General features: G+C 38.6%; 1 protein-coding gene across 5 annotated transcripts in view; it reads left to right on the top strand.

Moving 5' to 3' along the window:
• Positions 1-19,146, top strand: part of fam184ab (family with sequence similarity 184 member Ab) — a 151,520-nt gene that overhangs the window by 48,193 nt on the left and 84,181 nt on the right. For all 5 annotated transcript variants that reach the window (XM_060850857.1, XM_060850850.1, XM_060850840.1 and 2 more), the window contains exons 3-5: positions 2,959-3,094; positions 8,883-9,064; positions 14,769-14,966. In XM_060850857.1, the coding sequence (XP_060706840.1) occupies positions 2,959-3,094; positions 8,883-9,064; positions 14,769-14,966 (516 nt within the window). The remainder of the gene's footprint in view (positions 1-2,958; positions 3,095-8,882; positions 9,065-14,768; positions 14,967-19,146) is intronic.

Here is a 19,146-nt window from a genome sequence, read left to right as displayed (position 1 = left end):
CACAAGGCTTACTAAGATTGAGTTCAGTTGTTCTGTATGTAGTGTATACTGGATGTTTGGGCATGGAAAGGCAATACATTAGAATTGGGGGTGTTTGTGGCTGTGGATGGTTGCATGAGGTCTACAAGCAGGGATACGGATTGATCATTTTGTTCACTCATTCAAGGGATGTGGATATAGCCAGATAGGCCATCATTTATTACGCATCCATAATTTCCCTTGCTGCAGTTCAGAGTCAACTACTTTGCTGTGGGTGTGGAGTCATATGTGATCTTGACCAGATGAGGATGACAGATTTCCTTCCTTGTGGTTACATGATTACAATAGGTTAGCCTTTTATTGTTCACCGTCATTGAATTCAAATTTTTCCCTATGCAAGCCCTGATTTGAACCCCAGAACAAAAGCCTGGGATTCTACTTTACTCATCTATAGCTATTAATACTATATCACATGGGTTGGCATGAGGAGTAGGTTAGCGATGAGGATTTTAGAAGGTGTAAGATGTTGCAAACAAAATTCCCAAATTCCCGAGCTTCAAGGTGGGTTTTCTGACCAGCTTGCCCATATATGTTATCACCTTCCGCCTGACTACTCTCAAGTTCAGTGTTGGCCAGCTCAAGTCTATCCTGCAGCCCCCCTCCACAGTAAAGATCAAACAATTTAAGGATGTTTTTTATAACCAGGAGCAGTGAGCTTAGAAATTTTTCAACTTGAACTAGCCACCTCTGTAGCGAATAACTGTTCTCTCCATGTTTCTTTATCTTCAACCTGCATCAGACTAGTAACACGGAACAAGATGTATTAGTGTTTCACAAGATTTAATCCTTGAAGGCAGTGGGAAGGCTGGATGTGACATATATATCTTTAACTAGATTTTGATCAGCATTTGCACTAAAAATTTGGCAAAAGTGAAGAAGATAGCCACCAATTGTCTTTTAATCTGGGAAACAGTGTAATACTCTGCCATTCAATTTGATCCTCCAACTTAAAGCCATACTCTGTCACTGTCACTATACTTCTTGACATCTTTAGCCTTAGAAATCTTAAATACAGTATGTGTGTGACTCCGCCACTACAGCTTTCTGAAGTAGAGAATTACATGCGTACACCACTCCCTGAGTAAGTAAATTTCTCCTCAGTTCAGTTTCAAACTGCCTACCATGTATCCTGAGACAGGGCCCCATGTCTTGGAATTCCTGGTTAGGGAAAACATCATCCCTGCATCCAGTCTGTCCTGACTGTCGGAACTTCATATGTTTCAATGAGATCATCTCTCATTCCTGCAGACTATAGTGAAATTACAGACCCACTCCACCTAAGGTCTCTTCGTACAATAAATCTAGCATCTCAAAAATCAGTCAGTTGAAACTTCCCTGTAGTCCCTTTATGGCAAGAGTACCTTTTCTCTGGTAAGGAGGCCAAAACTGCACACAATACTTCAGACATGATCTTATCAATGCCCTATAATGTTGCAGTAAGACTTTCTTGGTCCAGTATTAAAATATTTTTTGCAGTGAAAGCCTACATATCCTCTGCCTCCCTTATGGCTTGCTGCACCTGCATGTGTACTTTCAGTAAACAGCAATGTTCTCTGCCATTCTGGTGTTCTATGCAAGCTGATCAAAGTTGGCAAATAGATGATGATGTAGTTCGAGAAGCTGCTGCCATGCATGGGCTTTGGAGCCCTGCGCAGCCATTAAAAAAAAATCAGAGCGAAGACTAGTTGCCAAGTTGCCAATGTACAAGGGCACCCCAGTCCTTTCTACATCAATCTTTCCCAATCTATCGTTATTTAACTAATATTCTGTTCTGTTTTCCTACCAAATGGACATTCTCACACTTGATAATAACACTATACTGCACATAACATGCATTTTCCACTCACTCAACTTGTCTAAACTTCCCTGAATCTTTATACCCTGGAGTGAGCTGCCAGAGGAACTGGTGTAGGCTGGTATAATTGCAACATTTAAAAGATACCTGGTTGGGTCTATGAATAGGAAGGGTTTGGAGGGATCTGGCCAAATGCTGGCAAATGGGATGAGATTAATTTAGGATATCTGGTCATCATGGACAAGTTGGACCGAAGAGCCTGCTTCCATGCTGTACAGCTCTATGACTCTGTGACCTATTCTCCCTGCCACTTTCAAAACCATCTAGTTTTGCATCATCAGCAAACTTGGAATTATCGCCCTCCATTCCCTCATCACAATCATGATATATGTTGTGAATAGCTGGAGCTCAAACACTGTTTCCTATGATGCTCCACTCCAAAAACCACCCATTTATTCCTATATCGTCTTTCGTGTCTGCTAACTAGTTTTCAAACCTTGCCAGTATATTATCACCAATTCCAAGTGCTTTGATCTTGTGCACTAGCCTCGTGCATGTCAATTTATAAAAAGTTGTGGCATAATGGTAATGCTGTTGGACTAGTAATCCAGAGCTCAGACAAATGCTCTGGGGATATGAGTTCAAATCTCACCATTGCAGCTGGGGGGAGTTTTAAATTATTGAATTAATTAAAAAGAAAGTAAAGGAATATAAAACTAGTTTCGGTAATGTTGTCGAGGATGGTTCACAGGTGCCCTTTAAGGTGAGAAATCTACAAGCCTTATCTGTTCTGATCAACATGTGACTCCAGACTTCCAGCTGTGTGCTTGACACTCTTAATTGCCCTCTGAAATGGCTTAACAAGGAATTCAGTTCAAGGGAATTTAGGATGAGTCTCAAATGCTGGCTTCACTGGCAACACTCCCTTCCCATGAAAGAATAAAGAAAAAAAGTATAGGTCGCATTAGAATTATTTATGATTGTCATGGGTTTGTGAGTGGCATGAGACTGGTAAAACTAAGGATCTCTGTTTTAAACTATTTTTTTGCTGAAAGTACATAGAGTTGAGAGTCCAGTTGTAACCCATAGCCTTTTCTTTAACAATTTGGTGACTCTTCTTTCAGATGCTTCAGCAACAGCTGGAAGAGAATCAACAGAAAGCTGATGGTACTCTTGCAAAACAAAAGCAGTTAGAAGATGAACTGCTTGCTTGTAAGCATCACATTCAACAGCAGTCCACAGAATTGCTACTTAAAACAAGTATGTCCACTATGTTTAAAACACATTTATTTAAAAAAGTTTACTTCCACTACTTGATTCACTCTATTTTCCTCAGTTTTATAGATTTTTTTTAAAAACTGTGAAACGTAACTTTTAAATAAATTAATCTAGGGTATAAAGAATGTTTTGATAATGAGGAAGAAAAGAGCATCAGTTGATTATTTTCTTGAGATATGTAAATTGCATTTTCATTTTTTTTGAAGTTGAAAATCAGAACTCCAGAGGTATATAACTGTTGAATGTGACAACATGCTTATCCATCTTTTATTGAATGCTGTCCAATTACTAAACACACAGATTTATATTTCCAACTGTTAGCAATTTTATTTCCTATTATCAGGATTTCTGTGAGGAAATTTGTATTGGTCTTCCAACACCAGGAGGCTGCCTTTTTATCTGTATGTCATAGGTTTATGTCTTAAATGGGTGACCCCTTATTTTTAAGAAGTGACCTCTAGTTCTGGACTCTCACACAAGAGGTAATACCCATTTCACATCCACTCTATCAAGTCCCGTCAGGATCTTGTATGTTTCAATTAAGTCACTTCTTACAGTTCAAAACCCTAGTGGATATAAGCATACCTAGTCTCAACATCATTCAAAAGATAAGTCATGCATTCCTAATATTAGTCTAGTAGACCTTTGAATTGCATGTAACACATTTATATTCTACTGTAATACTCTATATAGTGCACGTGATTTGGTTTCATCTATGTCACTGAAGCATAATGAATGGCCTTGACAAAATGGACATAGAGGTAATGTTTCCTGTTGAAGAGAGGTTGAGTAGGTTAGGTTTGATTTCATTAGAAAAAGGAGATTGAGGAGTGACCTGATTGAGGTCTACAAAATCGTGAAAGGTATAGACAGGATAGATAGAGATAAGCTGTTTGTCAGGGTGAAAGATTCAAGAACAAGAGGTCACACTTTCAAGGTGAGAGGTGAAAAGTTTAAGGGTGATACACGTGGCCAGTTCTTTACACAGAAGGTGGTGGATGTCTGGAAAATGTTGCCAGCAGAGGTAGTTGAGGCAGGCACAGTGGATTCATTTAACATGCGTCTGGACAGATGCATGGGTAGGTGGGGAGTAGAGGGACATAGATGCTTAGGAATTGAGCGACAGGTTTAGACAGTAGATTTGGATCGGCTCGGGCTTGGAGGGCTGAAGGGCCTGTTCTTGGGCTGTAAATTTTGTTTTTGTTCTTGTTCTTTGTTCTATTCATAAGAGAGTTTTTTTTAATGTTCTCTGACTTTGCCTCAGAAAGCAGTGGGAGTTAGATTATCAATTTTTTATTAAGGCAGAGGTAGATGATTTGTTGTTAGGCATGAAATCAAAGATTATCAGGAGTAGAGAGGAATGTAGAATTCAAAATACAAGCCTTAATCCTATTGAATAGTGGAGCAGGCTCTACTTATTCCTTCTACTGTTTTATATGGTTGTAAACCTTGTTACTTCAATTCTTTTTGCAATAAACAATAACATTTCATTAGCTTTCCTAATTACTTACTGAACCTTCATGCTAACCTTTTATGACACATACACCATGAAATCCAGATCTCTGTGTATCTCAGAGCTCTGCAATCTCACTGTTTAGATAATGGGCAACTTCACACTTACCATATTGTGTTCTAGTAGCCAGATCTTTATCTACATAGCTTATGTTTATCTCTTTGTGACCAATTTATGCCAACCTCACAGCCTATCATCAGTCAATTTAAAACTCATGCATTTAGTCTCTGCATCCAATTTGTTTATGTACATTATTTAAAAAAATTGAGTCACCAGCACTAATCCTTGTAGCATACCACTCATCACTCAAACAGGAAATCACACCCATATATGCTCTCTGTTTTCTGTAAGGTAGCCAGTTTTTTCCCCCACACTATATTAGCCTAAGTATATTCACTCTGCATGTATTGCAAATAAGCGATGAAATAATTGCAAGTGAAATGGAGTTGGCATGTGCAAACACATGCAATATTTTTTGCCCCTTCAACATATTAATGTCCAGCAGATGTGGATCCGCTACATTCACTATTTAAACTGACACTGACTCTCTTCTAATTAAAATTAACACATCAATTATCTCGCTCGGCACTTTTTAAAAAAAGTTCCAACATTAAGCCCATCAGTCTTGTCAGACTGCAGCTGCACCAATTCCTGGTGATTGCAATTTTCTTCTTCTTCCTTCCCTTCCATTTCTTGATATGCACCTATATCTGAGATGTTACATGCATTCTTCATGGTGAAGACTGCAGGATGAGTTAATGGCATTTCAGTGGTGAAAACTTCAATGGCCTAGTAATCCAGAGATGCAAGCTGATGAGGTTCAAATCTTACCATGACATTTGGGAGGAGGGGAGAATGAAATATTTAGGGTAGCGGATGGAGTGCCAATCAACTGGGCAGCCTTATCCTTGATGGTGTTGAGCTCCTTTGGTGTTTTCGACCTGCACTCTTCCAGGAAAGTGAGGAGTACTCCATCATGTTCCTGCCTTGAGCCTTGTATGCTGTGCACAATCAGATGGGTTGCTCACCACTGAATTCCTAGTTTGTGACCTGTTCTTGTAGTCACCCTGTTTATATGGCTGATTAATTTACTTTTCTGGGAAAGAAGTGTTTTATTTCTGTAAAGCATCGCAGGCTGTTTATTAATTAATGCAACTTTCAGGACACACAAGTATGCTACACTGAAAACCAACTGATAAACTAGCAATATTCGGGAACAGACATTGAGTTTATTTCAATTGAAAGCTATCTTATCTCAAATCGAAAGATGTTTAATGATTGATCATTTTGTTTAACTGTTACTGAACTCAAAAATGGGATATTAACTGTTGATTTGATTCAAAGCAAGCAAATATTTGAGGTTATTGAACCTGAGCAATATCAGACTTCCAGAATAGGGGCCCTATTAGTAAGATAGTTTACCCTTCAGCAATGACCATAACAGAGAACCATGCAAAAATCCTAATGCAGCTGCCTCTATGAGAAACCTCTGATGGGCAGTTACCTGGTGTCTAGAACCCTCAAGAAAAATCACCAAATCTGAGTTGCTATCAAAAGTGTTTGGAAGAGTTTTGACTTTGTTACCTTGTTGACCAGGAAAGGTTAGAGATATTAAAATCTGCTCTGAGTTCACTCTCATATTCACTTGATACCTATGGTCACTGTCCACGTGGCGTCCTACCCCTTTCACCCACTTGGTTCCCTATCTCTTTACTTAGCATAAACACTTACCTTTTGTCAGTAGCTGGCAAAGTAGTTTTAAAAACACAAATGTGATTGCTATGGCTGCAAATGGGTATGTGGTTCCACTACTAATCCATTCCGCTGCTACCTGCATTGATTGCTGGTACTGGAATGTGCTACTGGAAGTCTCCTGGCCTGGATGTTGACCATAAAATTTCTGTAACTTTTTGTCTGATCCGGATCGCAAAAAGGATTCCACCCAGTTGAGAAGATTTGGGCCAATATGTTCAAGTGGATTTTTATGCATTTACCTTGTCCTCTAAATTCTCATTTTGTAAGTTGTCACTTCCTTTTTTTCTAAAAAAAACCACTCTTGGGACAATGATACTTTTATTTTTAAAAAAGATTGCTTGTTGACCTAATGCCACACTTTATTTTACCCATGCTAGAATGTTTTAGACTGTGCAATCATCATCTTCCTATGAAGAGACAGTGTTTAGAACTCACAGATGCTATTGCATTAAGATTAAAGCCATTTATTCAGTAACCCATGCATTTTCTTTTCCCCTCTCTTTGCCCAACTATCCCTGGTCCCAAGTCTTTTTTTTGGTCCTTCTGTCTCGCCTGTCCCTCATTTTATCAGAAGTTGCACCCGTGCTTTCTTAGCCAATTCTATTACCAAACTTCAACTCAAACTTTTGCACAAATCCTATCTTATTTTGCACTGTTGTGCTCACTGGCCTTTATTGATTAACCACTTCCCAGCCTTCCACTCCTGTCTATCTCTGCAACCACCAGCGAAACAACGAATGGTCCATGCTGCTAACTTTGCTCTATAATACGACAGCCTTTCTTTTGCCATATTATTGACAGTTATGCCTTGCACTGTTTAGGTGTCATGCTCTGCAGCTCTCTTCTTAAACCCCTTTACATCTTCATCTATTTTCCTTCAATATAACTCTCAAAAAAACTTTGAACATCTGTTCTCATAACTTTATTTGGCTTGCCACGAATTTTTATTTAATCAATTTTTTGTAAAGCTTGCGAGAACATTTTTTGATATTGAAATTGCAAAATGGATGTCCATTTTACTTATGGCAATTTAGTTCTTTGTTTTATTTTGTAGATTGTTTGTAGAGAATATGAAGACTTCTTTGAAAAGCCACAAGAAAAAATGCATTGGTATATTTTACTTTGTAGCATTGCAAACTGTGAATAGGATTGTGTAGAGCTTCAAAAGGACCTAGATAAGTTGGTTGAGTATGTCAATAGTTGTCGGATGAAGGTCAGTGCAGAGATTTGATGTGGTACCTTTTGGTATGACAACATTGTGAGACAATATAAAATAAAACGTAAACTCTGAAAGGAATGCAGGGCCCGAAGGACCTGGGTATATTGTGCATAAGTTATTAAAGGTAGAGGACAGTTTGAAAAAGAAATTAGTAAAGCATATGCTGTCCAGTATATTTGAATATGAGAAAAAGAAGATTTTGTGGAACTTCAATGAGATTAGTTTGGGCTCAGTTGAAATGTTGCATTCAGTTTTAGGTACCATACCTTAGGAAGAATGCAAAGCCCTTGAACATGTGCACTAAAGGTTTCTGAGAATGATTCTAGAGTGAGGGATTTCAGTTATGAAAAGATAGATTGAAACTGAGTTTGTCCTCCATGGAGATGAGAGGGCAGAGAGAAGATCGGACTGAAATATTCAAAATCGCAACAAGTCTGGACAGACTATATTGTGAGAAAATGTTCTCACTCATGAAAGGTTCACGAACAAAATGCCACAGATTTAAAATAATTAGTTTTTTAAAAAACAAAAGTTTCCATGTCGTTATGGTCAGGAGTGCACTGTCGGAATGTATGGTGAAGATGTGTTCAATTGAGGCGTTCTGAAGGGAATTGCATTATTATTTTATTGATGATTTTACAAGAGAATAGCACACAGGGGTAATCGGTTGAAGGCAGGCACTACAGGAGGTGCACTTCAGAGAGCCATTGCATACATTTGGACCAAATGGTCTCCTGTGGTGTAACAATTGTGTGTTTTTATTTTATTTTATTATTATTAATTTGATAGAGAAAAGAACAGGTATGCTTTGCTTTTCACCACATCTTGATGCTTGAAATTACTTAATGGGTAATGAATAATTTTCAAAAGATAATTATTGTTATAATGTAGGAAATGCAGTAGCTAATTTGCAGACAGTCTCAGAAATAACAATGTAATGATGAGCTAATAAATTGTTTTACTAATATTAATTTTGGCCAGAGCATTGAGTAGATCTTTCTTTGTGCTGTTATGCATTCATCAAAGTGGCCAGAAGTGGCCTTAGTTTAAAATCTTGTTTGAAAGATGTCTATTTGGCCATGCAGCACTCCCTCAAGACTGTACTGGAGTTCCAAGGTTGTGTGTTCAAGTCTCTGAAGTGTGACTTCAATTCACAACCTTCTAACATGGGTGAGAGTGCCACCACTGAGCTATGCATAGATGTCAGGAATATTTCAGTATTGAAACAGAGTGGGTTAAAGCTACTCAGCAACAAATATAAAACCGCGCCATACTGTGTTTAGGCGAGATTGGAACCCTTCAAGCTACTCAATTGACCCTTGAAGCTACAATCCGGGAACTGGAATCACAGCATTGCAAATTAAAGGAGATGTTATCTCATCTTGAAGAAGAAAAGAGCATCTTGCAAGACAACCACCAGACCTTGGATGAGCAACAGAGACAGCAACTACTGACTGTTGAGAAGGTTATGTTCATTTATTGTTTGGAATTTTTAATTTCTGTTAACAAATTTCTTGACCAAAAATGAGTGTAGGTCTTTGGAATCAATCGCGTAAAGTTCAAATTAATGTTGCTACTTAATCCTATGAAACACAAAGCATGCTCTCCTATCTATTTTAGTTTAGCAGTAAATTGGATACATTTCACTCTGTACCTTCCTCCAAAACATTAATATAAGTTAAATATTTGAGGACCCAGGACTGATGCTTTTGGCACTCCACTTGTAAGGTCTTTCTTTCCTGAAAATGACCCATTAATCCTGACTCTCTGTCTTCTGTGTGTTGATCAATCCTCGATCCATGCTATTACCCTCCAGTACTGTTACTTTCTGTCTTGTGCAAAACCTTTCATGTGACAGCCTATCAAATGTCTTCTAGAAATCCAAATGCAAGTGCACTTACTGGCTTCCCTTTTATTAACTTTGCTTGTTAAATCTTCAAAGAATTCTAACAAATTTATCAAACATCATTCCCTTTCATAAAACACTCAATTGTGTGAAGCTTTCCTAAAGGTCCTGCTATTTTTTCCTTTATAATGGATTCTCAGATTTTCCCAGTGACAAGTATTAGACTAACTGCCATACAGTTACTTGCTTTCTGTCTCCCTCCCTCGTTGAACAAAGTATCACTTTAGTTGTTGTACAATTCATATGCAACCCCCACGCCCGCCCCCCCAGATTTGAAAAAGTTCTGTTACGCTTTTGACTAATTCCTCCAGTATCTCTGCAGGCACTTTCTTTAAAGCTCTTGGATACACATGTGAAGTCTGACCGCCTTGTCTGACCTTAGTTTTTAACACACTTATGCAACTATGTCCCTTGTGATAGAATTGTTATAAGATCTTTCCTCATTTTTAGCATCTTGACTAATTGAAATCTTTGGGATGTTTACAGTCTCTTCCATTGTGTAGGTGGGTGCAAAATATTGGTTAAAATTATCTGCCATTTCCCTGTTCCCAATTCTCTAGTTGTATTATTCAAGAGTCCCACTCTCCCTTTAGTTTTTTTCATATACCTGTAGAATCTCTTGCCTATCGTTTTACATTTCTTGCCAATTTACTTTCACCAATTTTCTGCCTTTTTCTAGCATTTTAGTCATCTGCTACTGGTTCCTCAAAAGAAATTCCCAATCCTTTGGCCTACTGCTAGTTTGCCTTAGTTTTTGATTGGATGCTCTCCTTGAGCACCTTTGTTAATCGTCTTTCTGGCTCCCTACGACATTGAAATGTCTTGTGCCTTAAGTACTATGCATCTACAGTTGCAAACTGTCACACTATACATCGATACAGAGAATGGATTTCATTGTACACTCTGTTATTCCAAACCCAAAACACAATGGTTGGCTCTCTTTCACAACTGTTACCCACGTGACTATTCAATTGAATTCAAGGAGGTGATTCATTTCCAATGAAAGAACTAGGGATTTGCCATAAATCCTGACCATTCAAGTGATACCCTCCACCCATGAATGAAATGTGTTTCTTTTTGTGTGGGAGAAAACCTTTATAGAATTAGAATCCCTACAGTGTGGGAACAGACCCTTCGGTCCAAAAAGTCCACACTGACCCTCCAAAGAATAACCCACCCAGACCCATTCCCTACCCTATATTTACCCCTGACTAATAACCTACACTGTGGGCAACTTAGCATGGCCAATTCATCTAAACTACATACCTTTGGATTGTGGGAGGAAACTGGAGCACCTGGAGGAAATCCACACAGACACTGAGAATGTGCAAACTCCACAAAGACAGTCACCCAAGACTGGAATCGAACCCGGGTCCCTGGCGCTATGAGGCAGCAGTGGTAGGCGCTGAGCCCCCATGATGCCATATGACTGATATAGACATAAGTGAATAAAAAGGAAAACCTTTATTATGTTTAGCTGAACAAAAAAGGTCTTAGCACAAAAAAAAATCCCTGATCAATAGAATTAATTATATTTTCATTGGATTTCATTTTTTTTTCATTTTTCTTATGGAAGGAGAAGTGTAGAGAGAAGATTACAGGGCAAATGAAAACCATATCCTAATTCCAAATCTTAAAATTTGATTTTCAGCACCACAGAGACTAATCATTGTAAGTCTTCAATCAAAGAGTTCTTACAAATACATTAAGGTCAAAAGGTTAACTAGGGAGAGAATAGGACCCCTCAAAGATCAGCAAGGTGGCCTTTGTGTGGAGCCGCAGGAAATGGGGAAGATACTAAATGAGTGTTTTGCATCAATATTTATTGTGGAAAAAGACATGGAAGATATAGAATGTAGGGAAATAGATGATGATATCTTGAAAAATGTCCATATTACAGAGGAGGAAATGCTGGCAGTCTTGAAATGCATAAAAGTGAATAAATCCCCAGGACCTGATCAGGTGTACCCTCGACCTCTGGGAAGCTAGGGAACTGAGTGCTGGGCCTCTTGATGAGGTATTTGTATCATCGATAGTCACAAGTGAGGTGCCAGAAGACTGGAGGTTGGCTAACATGGTGCCATTGTTTAAGAAGGGTGGTAAGCACAAGCCAGGGAACTATAGACCAGTGAGCCTGACGTCGGAGGTGGACAGGTTGTTGGAGGGAGTCCTGAGGAACAGGATGCACATGGTATTTGGCAAGACAAGGACTGATTGGGAATAGTCAGCATGGCTTTGTACGTGGGAAATCATGTCTCACAAACTTGATTGAGTTTTGAAGAAGTAATAAAGAGGATGAGGACAGAGCATTAGATGTGATCAAAATGGACTCTAGTAAGGTTTCCGACAAGGTTTTCCATCAGAGACTGGTTAGCAAGGTTAGATCTCGTGAAATTCAGGGAGAACTAGCCATTTGGATACAGAACTTGCTCTCCAAGTGAGAAGAGAGAGGGTAGTAGTGGAGGGATGTTTTTCAGACTGGAAGCCTGTGACCAGTGGAGTGCCACACGGATTGGTGCTGGGTCCTCTACTTTTTGTCATTTATATAAATGATGTGGATATGAACATAGGAGGTATAGTTAGTAAGTTTGCGGATGACACCATATTTGGAGGTGTAGTGGACTGTGAAAAAGATACCTAGGATTACAATGAGATCTTGATCAGATGGGCCAATGGGCTGAGAAGTGGCAGATGGAGTTTAATTTAAACATATTTGAGGTGCTGCATTTTGGAAAGGCAAATCTTAGCAGGACTTACACACTTAATAGTAAGTTCCTAGGGAGTGTTGCTGAACAAAGCAACCTTGGAGTGCAGGTTCATAGCTCCTTGAAAGTGGAGTCACAGGTAGATAGGATCGTGAAGAAGGCATTTGGTATGCTTTCCTTTATTGGTCAGAGTATTGAGTACAGGTGGTGGGAGGTCATGTTGTGGTTGTGCAGGATATTGGTTAGGCCACTGTTGGAATATTGCATACAGTTCTAATCTCCTTCCGATCGGAAAGATGTTGTGAAGCTTGGAAGGGTTCAGAAAAGATTTACAAGGATGTTGCCAGGGTTGGAGGATTTGAGCTATAGGGAGAGTTTGAATTGGCAGGGACTGTTTTCCCTGGAGCGTTGAACGCTTAGCGAAGACCTTATAGAAGTTTATAAAATCATGAGGTGCATGGATAGGATAAATAAATAAACACTTTTCCCTGGGGTGGGGGAGTCCAGAACTAGAATGCATAGGTTTAGAGTGAGAGGTGAAAGATATAAAAGAGATTTAAGGGACAATGTTTTCACACAGAGGGTGGTGCGTGTATGGAAAGGGCTGCCAGAAGAAGTGGTGGAGGCTGGTACGATTGCAACATTTAAAGGCATCTGGATGGGTATATGAATAAGAAAGGTTTGGAGGGATATGGGCCGGGTGTTGGAGGTGGTTCTAGATTGGATTAGGATATCAGGTCGGCATTGGACTGAATAGTCTGTTTCTGTGCTGTACATCTCTTTCATAACACCTGTTACGGATAGGTAATGGAACTGTTTCATACAGTATCTTATTGCTCAACATCCAATTCAGGAGGGCGCTGACAGGAATAGTCAGCACTGTCACAAAATGAACTTGGATCCTTTCAGGGAGTACAGTATTTTACAATGAGCGCACAATTTGCTTCTGACTAAAGGAGTGTATGGTGACTTAGTCCCAAATTACTGTCTATCTATTAACTCTGCCTATATGATCTGATTTCTCAGAATTAAATTATTTTCCTTGGCTTCTACTTTAGTGATGTAGCCTTTCTAAAATATATTACTTATTCTCCCCTTGGGAGGTTTATCTGAAACACTGCAGTTTTTATGTTTTTGGTGATATATCTGTACATCACCACCACCCCTCTTGACTCCTCACCTCTTGCTTAATGAATCTAAAATCCAAGGTTGGATGAATAGAAATTTCTTCCAATTAAATATTTGGAAAAATAAAGCCATGGTTTTTGGACTCCCATTCCAATATCTTCCCCCACGTACTGACTCCATTCCTGATCATGGTAATAGTTCAAGATGAAATCAGTCCATTTTATCTATTCATTCCTGGGATGTGGGTGCTGATGGATTGGCCAGCATCTATTGCACATTATTAATTGTCCTTACGAAGGCAATGATGAGTTGGTTCCTTGAACCACTGAAGTCTTTGGGTGGAGGGACATCCACAGGGCTGTTAGGGAATTCCGGATTTCAACTATGCGGCAGTGAAGGAGTGGCAAAGTAATTCCAAGCAAATCTGTTATTTATGTGGTCAATGGGCTTGCAGGGGAATTTGCAGTTGATACTGTTCTCATTCATCTGTTACCCTTGCCCTTTATAAATGGTGGCAGGTTTGCAAGGTGGTGTTGGACGAGCCTGGTGAGTTGCTGCAATGTGTCTTGTAGGTGTTATGCCCTGCTGCCACTATGATGACCCACAGGTTTGCAATCTTGGTATATTATTTGACCCCACAATGAGCTTCCAGTTGCATATCCACACTACCCTATTACTAAAGCCATTTGAGTATCTGATTTTGCCCATATCTCAGGGCTGCTGATACTTTCTTTCTTGTCAGTCTAGTCTAGGAGTTCTAATTTATGTCTGGCTCGTCTCCCACATTCTGCATCCTTTAAGTTTGAGGTTGTCCAAAACTGTCTTCACTCACATCGATACCATTTACTTGTAATTCCTGCGCTTGCTAGCCTTCATTAGCTTTCAATTAAGTGATAACTTGGGATCAAAGTATTTATTTTGTTTCCATCCAAGGTCCATCCCCTCCATATTTCTGTATCATTCTTCAACTCCAAAATTGAGTGAGCTCCATTTGTTCTGTACAAACTTTTGGCCCATTTGATGTCTTAATTTATAATGAATTGACATGCCCAGGTATATTTTTGTTGAAGGCCTTGTAAAATTCTGATTGTTGAAATAATTTTCATTTTGACGAATACTGCAACTTTATTCTGGTCTAATCTAGGCTGGCCTAAACGTATAAAGTTTTGCAGTACTGTTTTTAAATAGTTATTTGTGATGTTTCCAGATCTTTACCTTTAATTCTTTTTTGCCTGTACATCACACCTTGAATTCTACAGTTATCTTTCCTATTTCTTAATTGTAGCTAAATATAATACATTATAATGCTGCCGATGATTGATACTCAAAACCAATGTCCTTTAAACTAGCCTAACTCTTATATTTCAGACCTAGCAGGAATTTATATGATCAGCTTTGCAAGGTAATAATGTCTTATTTTGTAATGGCAGTCCTTAAATGAAGAGAAAGAATCACAGAGGCGATATTATGAAGAGGAGATAGCAAAGCTACAGCATAAACTTGAAGAGGAAACTAGATATCTAAGAGAGACTTTCAGATCCAGCATGGAAGAATTATCTCAACTACATCAATCGACATTAGAATCTGCTCAAGACACACATGAAAGAGAAAAGAAAAAGTTGCGCTTGGTTAGTGGACATTATTTTAATCTACAAATACCTTTTGTGTCTTAATATTTTTCGATTTGGAAATGAGTGATGAGACAGAATTAACAAATGATCTCATAATAGACATCCTTCACACAAAAATGATTGCAGTAAGGTAAAATCCTTGCATTAATTTCAAGGGTGGGAAGGAAATTACAAAGGGGTGAAAACAGAGTTGATCACAATGGGCTGGGAAAATGTTAAAAGATAAGGTGGCAGTTTAACAGTGGCATACATTTTACGTTTTAATTGATTATTCACAACAAAGAGATATTCCACTGAGAGAGAAAGACTCTGAGGTTAATGCAAAATCTGGTAAGTAAGGCAATTATGGATGCTGTAAAATTAATAGAAGAGATGGTAAGCCAGAAGATTGTAAAAATTTTACAACCAGCCAAGCATGACCTTAACAAAAAGAGAGAGAAATTAGAATGTCTAAGCACCCTAGGTGGAAGAATAAAAACAGACAGTGAGAGTTATGTGAAATGATATAAAAAGGAGAACTGTTGAATTAAATATAAGAGGATGAAACTGCGGAGTCAATGAGAAAGACGGAAATGGCAGAGATTTTGAATAATTATTTTCTATCTGTTTTCACATCAAAAAGTGTCTTTGAATAATAGAAAATCCAGAGGAAAGAGTGAAGGATGAAGTTAAAGCAATTGTAAAAACTTAAGAAATAGGAGCTGGAGTACACCATTTGATGATCATTGATGAATCTGCCCCATCCTCTTTTGGAAAATCTGTTTGTCTCCCCTCTAAATTATTTCAGTGATCTAGCCTTCATGATTATCTGACATTGGGAATTCCAGACATTCACTTCCTTCTGGAAAATAAATTCTTTCACATTTCAGCTTTAAGTCGGTATCTCCTTATTCTATTACTGTGTTCTCTAGGTTGAGATTTCCCCACTAATATCTGCCTTGTCCGAACCCTTCAGAATTTTGTCTGTATCAATAAGATCATCTCCTTTCATCTCCTTCTAAACTCTCATATTAAAAGGTCTGAGTTGTTTAACCATTTTTAATAAGTCAACATGTTCATTCCAGCAATCAGCCTAATGAATCACTTTTGAACTGACTCCAGTGCGAGTACATTTTTTCAAATACAGGGGTCAAAATGTAGTATTTCTGGTATGGCCTCATCAACATCCTGTATTGTTGTAACGAGACTCCTCTATTTTAAACTCCAATTCACTATCAATAAAGACCAAATAGTACAAGTACCTGGCCAAGTGGTACAATCACTGAGCTCGTAATCCAGAGATCCAAGCACTGTTCTAGGGGTTTGAATCTCAACCACAAGAGGTGGTGGAATTTGAATTCAATGAAAATCATAACGATACTCACTCAATCATGCCTTTCTGATAATGTCAAAATGAAACCACCACTATCTCTGGATGTGTCCTGTGCCGTTGTCAAGATAAATGCAGAGAAGATGGTAGCACAACTGTATACTGTTAGGAGGTAGATGCCTTAGATGCTTTCCATCTGAAGTCTCATCAGATCAAACATAACATGGAAGCTATGTTGATTACTGAGTACTTGAATCAATGCTCCTCCATGTTAAACAGCAATTGTTGGATGGACTGAGGATGACAAGGGCACGGAAAGTAATGTTTTGCTTGTACCGCTGCTGACTACACCGGTTGAACACTAAAGAACATTGCGAATAGACTGGGTCTGTGTCAAGTGGTGAGGGAACCAATCAGAAGGAAAAACATATTTAACCTTCTCTTCACCAATCTGCCTGCCACAGATGCATCTGCCCATGACAGTATTGGTAAGAGTGACCACCCAAATTTCTTGTGGAGACAAAATCCTATCTTCACATTGAGAATACTCTCCATTGTATCATATAGCATTGTTACCATGTTAAATAGGATAGACTTGGAGCATACCTTGCCAGCCAAGACTAGATATTCAAGATCAATGTTCTTTCTAAGATACATGGCCACATTAACATATTACCCCCAACACTGTGAACTCCTATCTTGTGTAATAACTTTTTATGTGGTGCTTTATCAAATATTTCTGGAAAAACAAATACAATAAATTCTCTAAATTCATTTACCTTGTATCCTCAAAGAACTCTAGCAAATTCGTCAAACATGATTTCCCTTTTACAAAACCATGTTGACTCTTTTTGTTTGTTAAGCTTTTCTCAATGTGCAGCCATTTCTTCTTCAGTAACGGATTCTAGCATTTCCTATTTTCCATCACTATCACAAGAGAAAATACTCCAGTAAGCTAATGAGATAAAGGCTTTCATTTCTCTACAAATGATGGGTTCCGTTCTAAAATAAGAGGCTACAGAAATAGAGGATACATTGGTGTAATCTTCCAAAGTTCCTTAGATACTGTCCAAATCCCAACAGATTGGAGAATCTCTATTCCGTTAAGGCAGGAGACAAAAAAAATTAGGAAATTATCGACCAATTAGCTGAATGTCTGTCATTGGGAAATTGCTGGAATCATTAACGAAGTAGTTGACTGAGTTTAAAAAAAAATACCGTCAGGTAGAACAAACATGGTATTATGAAAGGGCTATCACAGATTTTCAGAATTGTTACAATGCAGAAGGAGGCCATTTTGGCCATCGTGCCTGCAATGATTCTATTACCTAGTGCCAATCTCCTGCCTTTTTCCCACATCCCTAAACACTTGAACCTGCCTTCTCCACATTTCTAGGCAGTGTATTCCATCCTCGGATGCTGCCTGAACTGCTGTGCTCTTCCAGCACCACTAATCCAGAATCTGGTTTCCAGCATCTGCAGTCATTGTTTTTACCTAGTGTATTCCATATCCTAACTATGTTCATTTTCCTTTCATGAGTGGGCCTCTTCATATCTACAATATCCAGCCCGATCATGACTTTGAAAACCTCTAACAATCTTTTCTCGGCCTTCTTTTCTCCAACAAAAATAGTCCCAAATTCTTAAATCTATCCTCAACAAAGGTTTCTTATTCCTGGAACCATTGGCCCTAATAATGAGAGGATTTGAGTGTAGGAGCAGGAATGTCTTGCTGTAGTTGTATAGCACCTTGGTGAGACTGCATCTAGAATATTGTGTGTAGTTTTGGTCTCTTTATCTGAAGATTATCTCCCTATCTTATTCTGACTATGGAGGGAATGCAACAAAGGTTTACCACACTGATTCCTGGGATAGCAGGATGGTGTGTTAAAAGTTACTGGATCAGTTAGAACTATTGTTGACACCATCACGACTTGACTTTTATTTTGTTAATTTTTGATTTGGAACTGAATTCCAGTTGAGAATTGAACATTAAACAGCACCTTATTTTAATAAAAAGAGGAGAGAGCAAAAGGTTGATGTTTGTTATTTACTGTTCTAAGAACACTGTCGATGAATTGACACTAAGATATTGTTGTACTCTGGGACTGATAGCTAGTTGTATGGAAAATGGTTCAGTCACGATCCAATCAACTGATCTTTTAATATGTTTTTCTTATATTTATCTCAATTGGCTCACCCAGCAAATTTAAGATTACTGCCTATACTGACAACAGCAGAGATTATTGTTTGTATTTTTAAGTGCTAATAATGAATTTTTCCATTAATCACCCTATTTGGGCGATATTAAAACTTGGTGACTGTCACATCCAGTGTACGTTCTGAACTCCACTTGACTATGGTAACAGGGTCTCAAAGCCTGCAGGGAAGGTGCTCACTTTTGTCCTGAATTCTGTAACTGGCATTGCACCCTATTTGGAATTTTGCAGAGATATTGGAGCAGGGGTTGTATCACTGGGCAAGTAATCCAGAGACCTAGGCTAATGCTTTGGGGACCTGGGTTGAAATGCCACCATGACAGCAGGTGGAACTTAAATTCAATTAATGTACTCATAGCATATATGCAAGGTTTGATGAAGAATCATTAGACTCGATTCGTTAGTATGCCCTCCCTCCATGTATGTCTCCAGTTGTTGTTTTCAACTCATGACATAAACCTAGTTTCTATAATAGTGATTGTGAAATTATCAAATATTGTTGTAAATATGTATCTTGTTAATTTGTCCTTTTGGAAATGAAACACATTTTGTTTTCTTGTCTGGCTATGTGACATAGACCCACAGCAATGTGATTGCCACCATCTACACACTGAGCAAACCATTCATTCAAAGCCAATTAGGAATGGGT

The sequence above is a fragment of the Hemiscyllium ocellatum genome, chromosome 3 (assembly GCF_020745735.1).
Source record: "Hemiscyllium ocellatum isolate sHemOce1 chromosome 3, sHemOce1.pat.X.cur, whole genome shotgun sequence".
NCBI lineage: Eukaryota > Metazoa > Chordata > Chondrichthyes > Orectolobiformes > Hemiscylliidae > Hemiscyllium > Hemiscyllium ocellatum.
The sequence above is the reverse complement of the archived record's forward strand: the minus strand, read 5'-3'. Positions and strand labels throughout refer to the sequence as shown.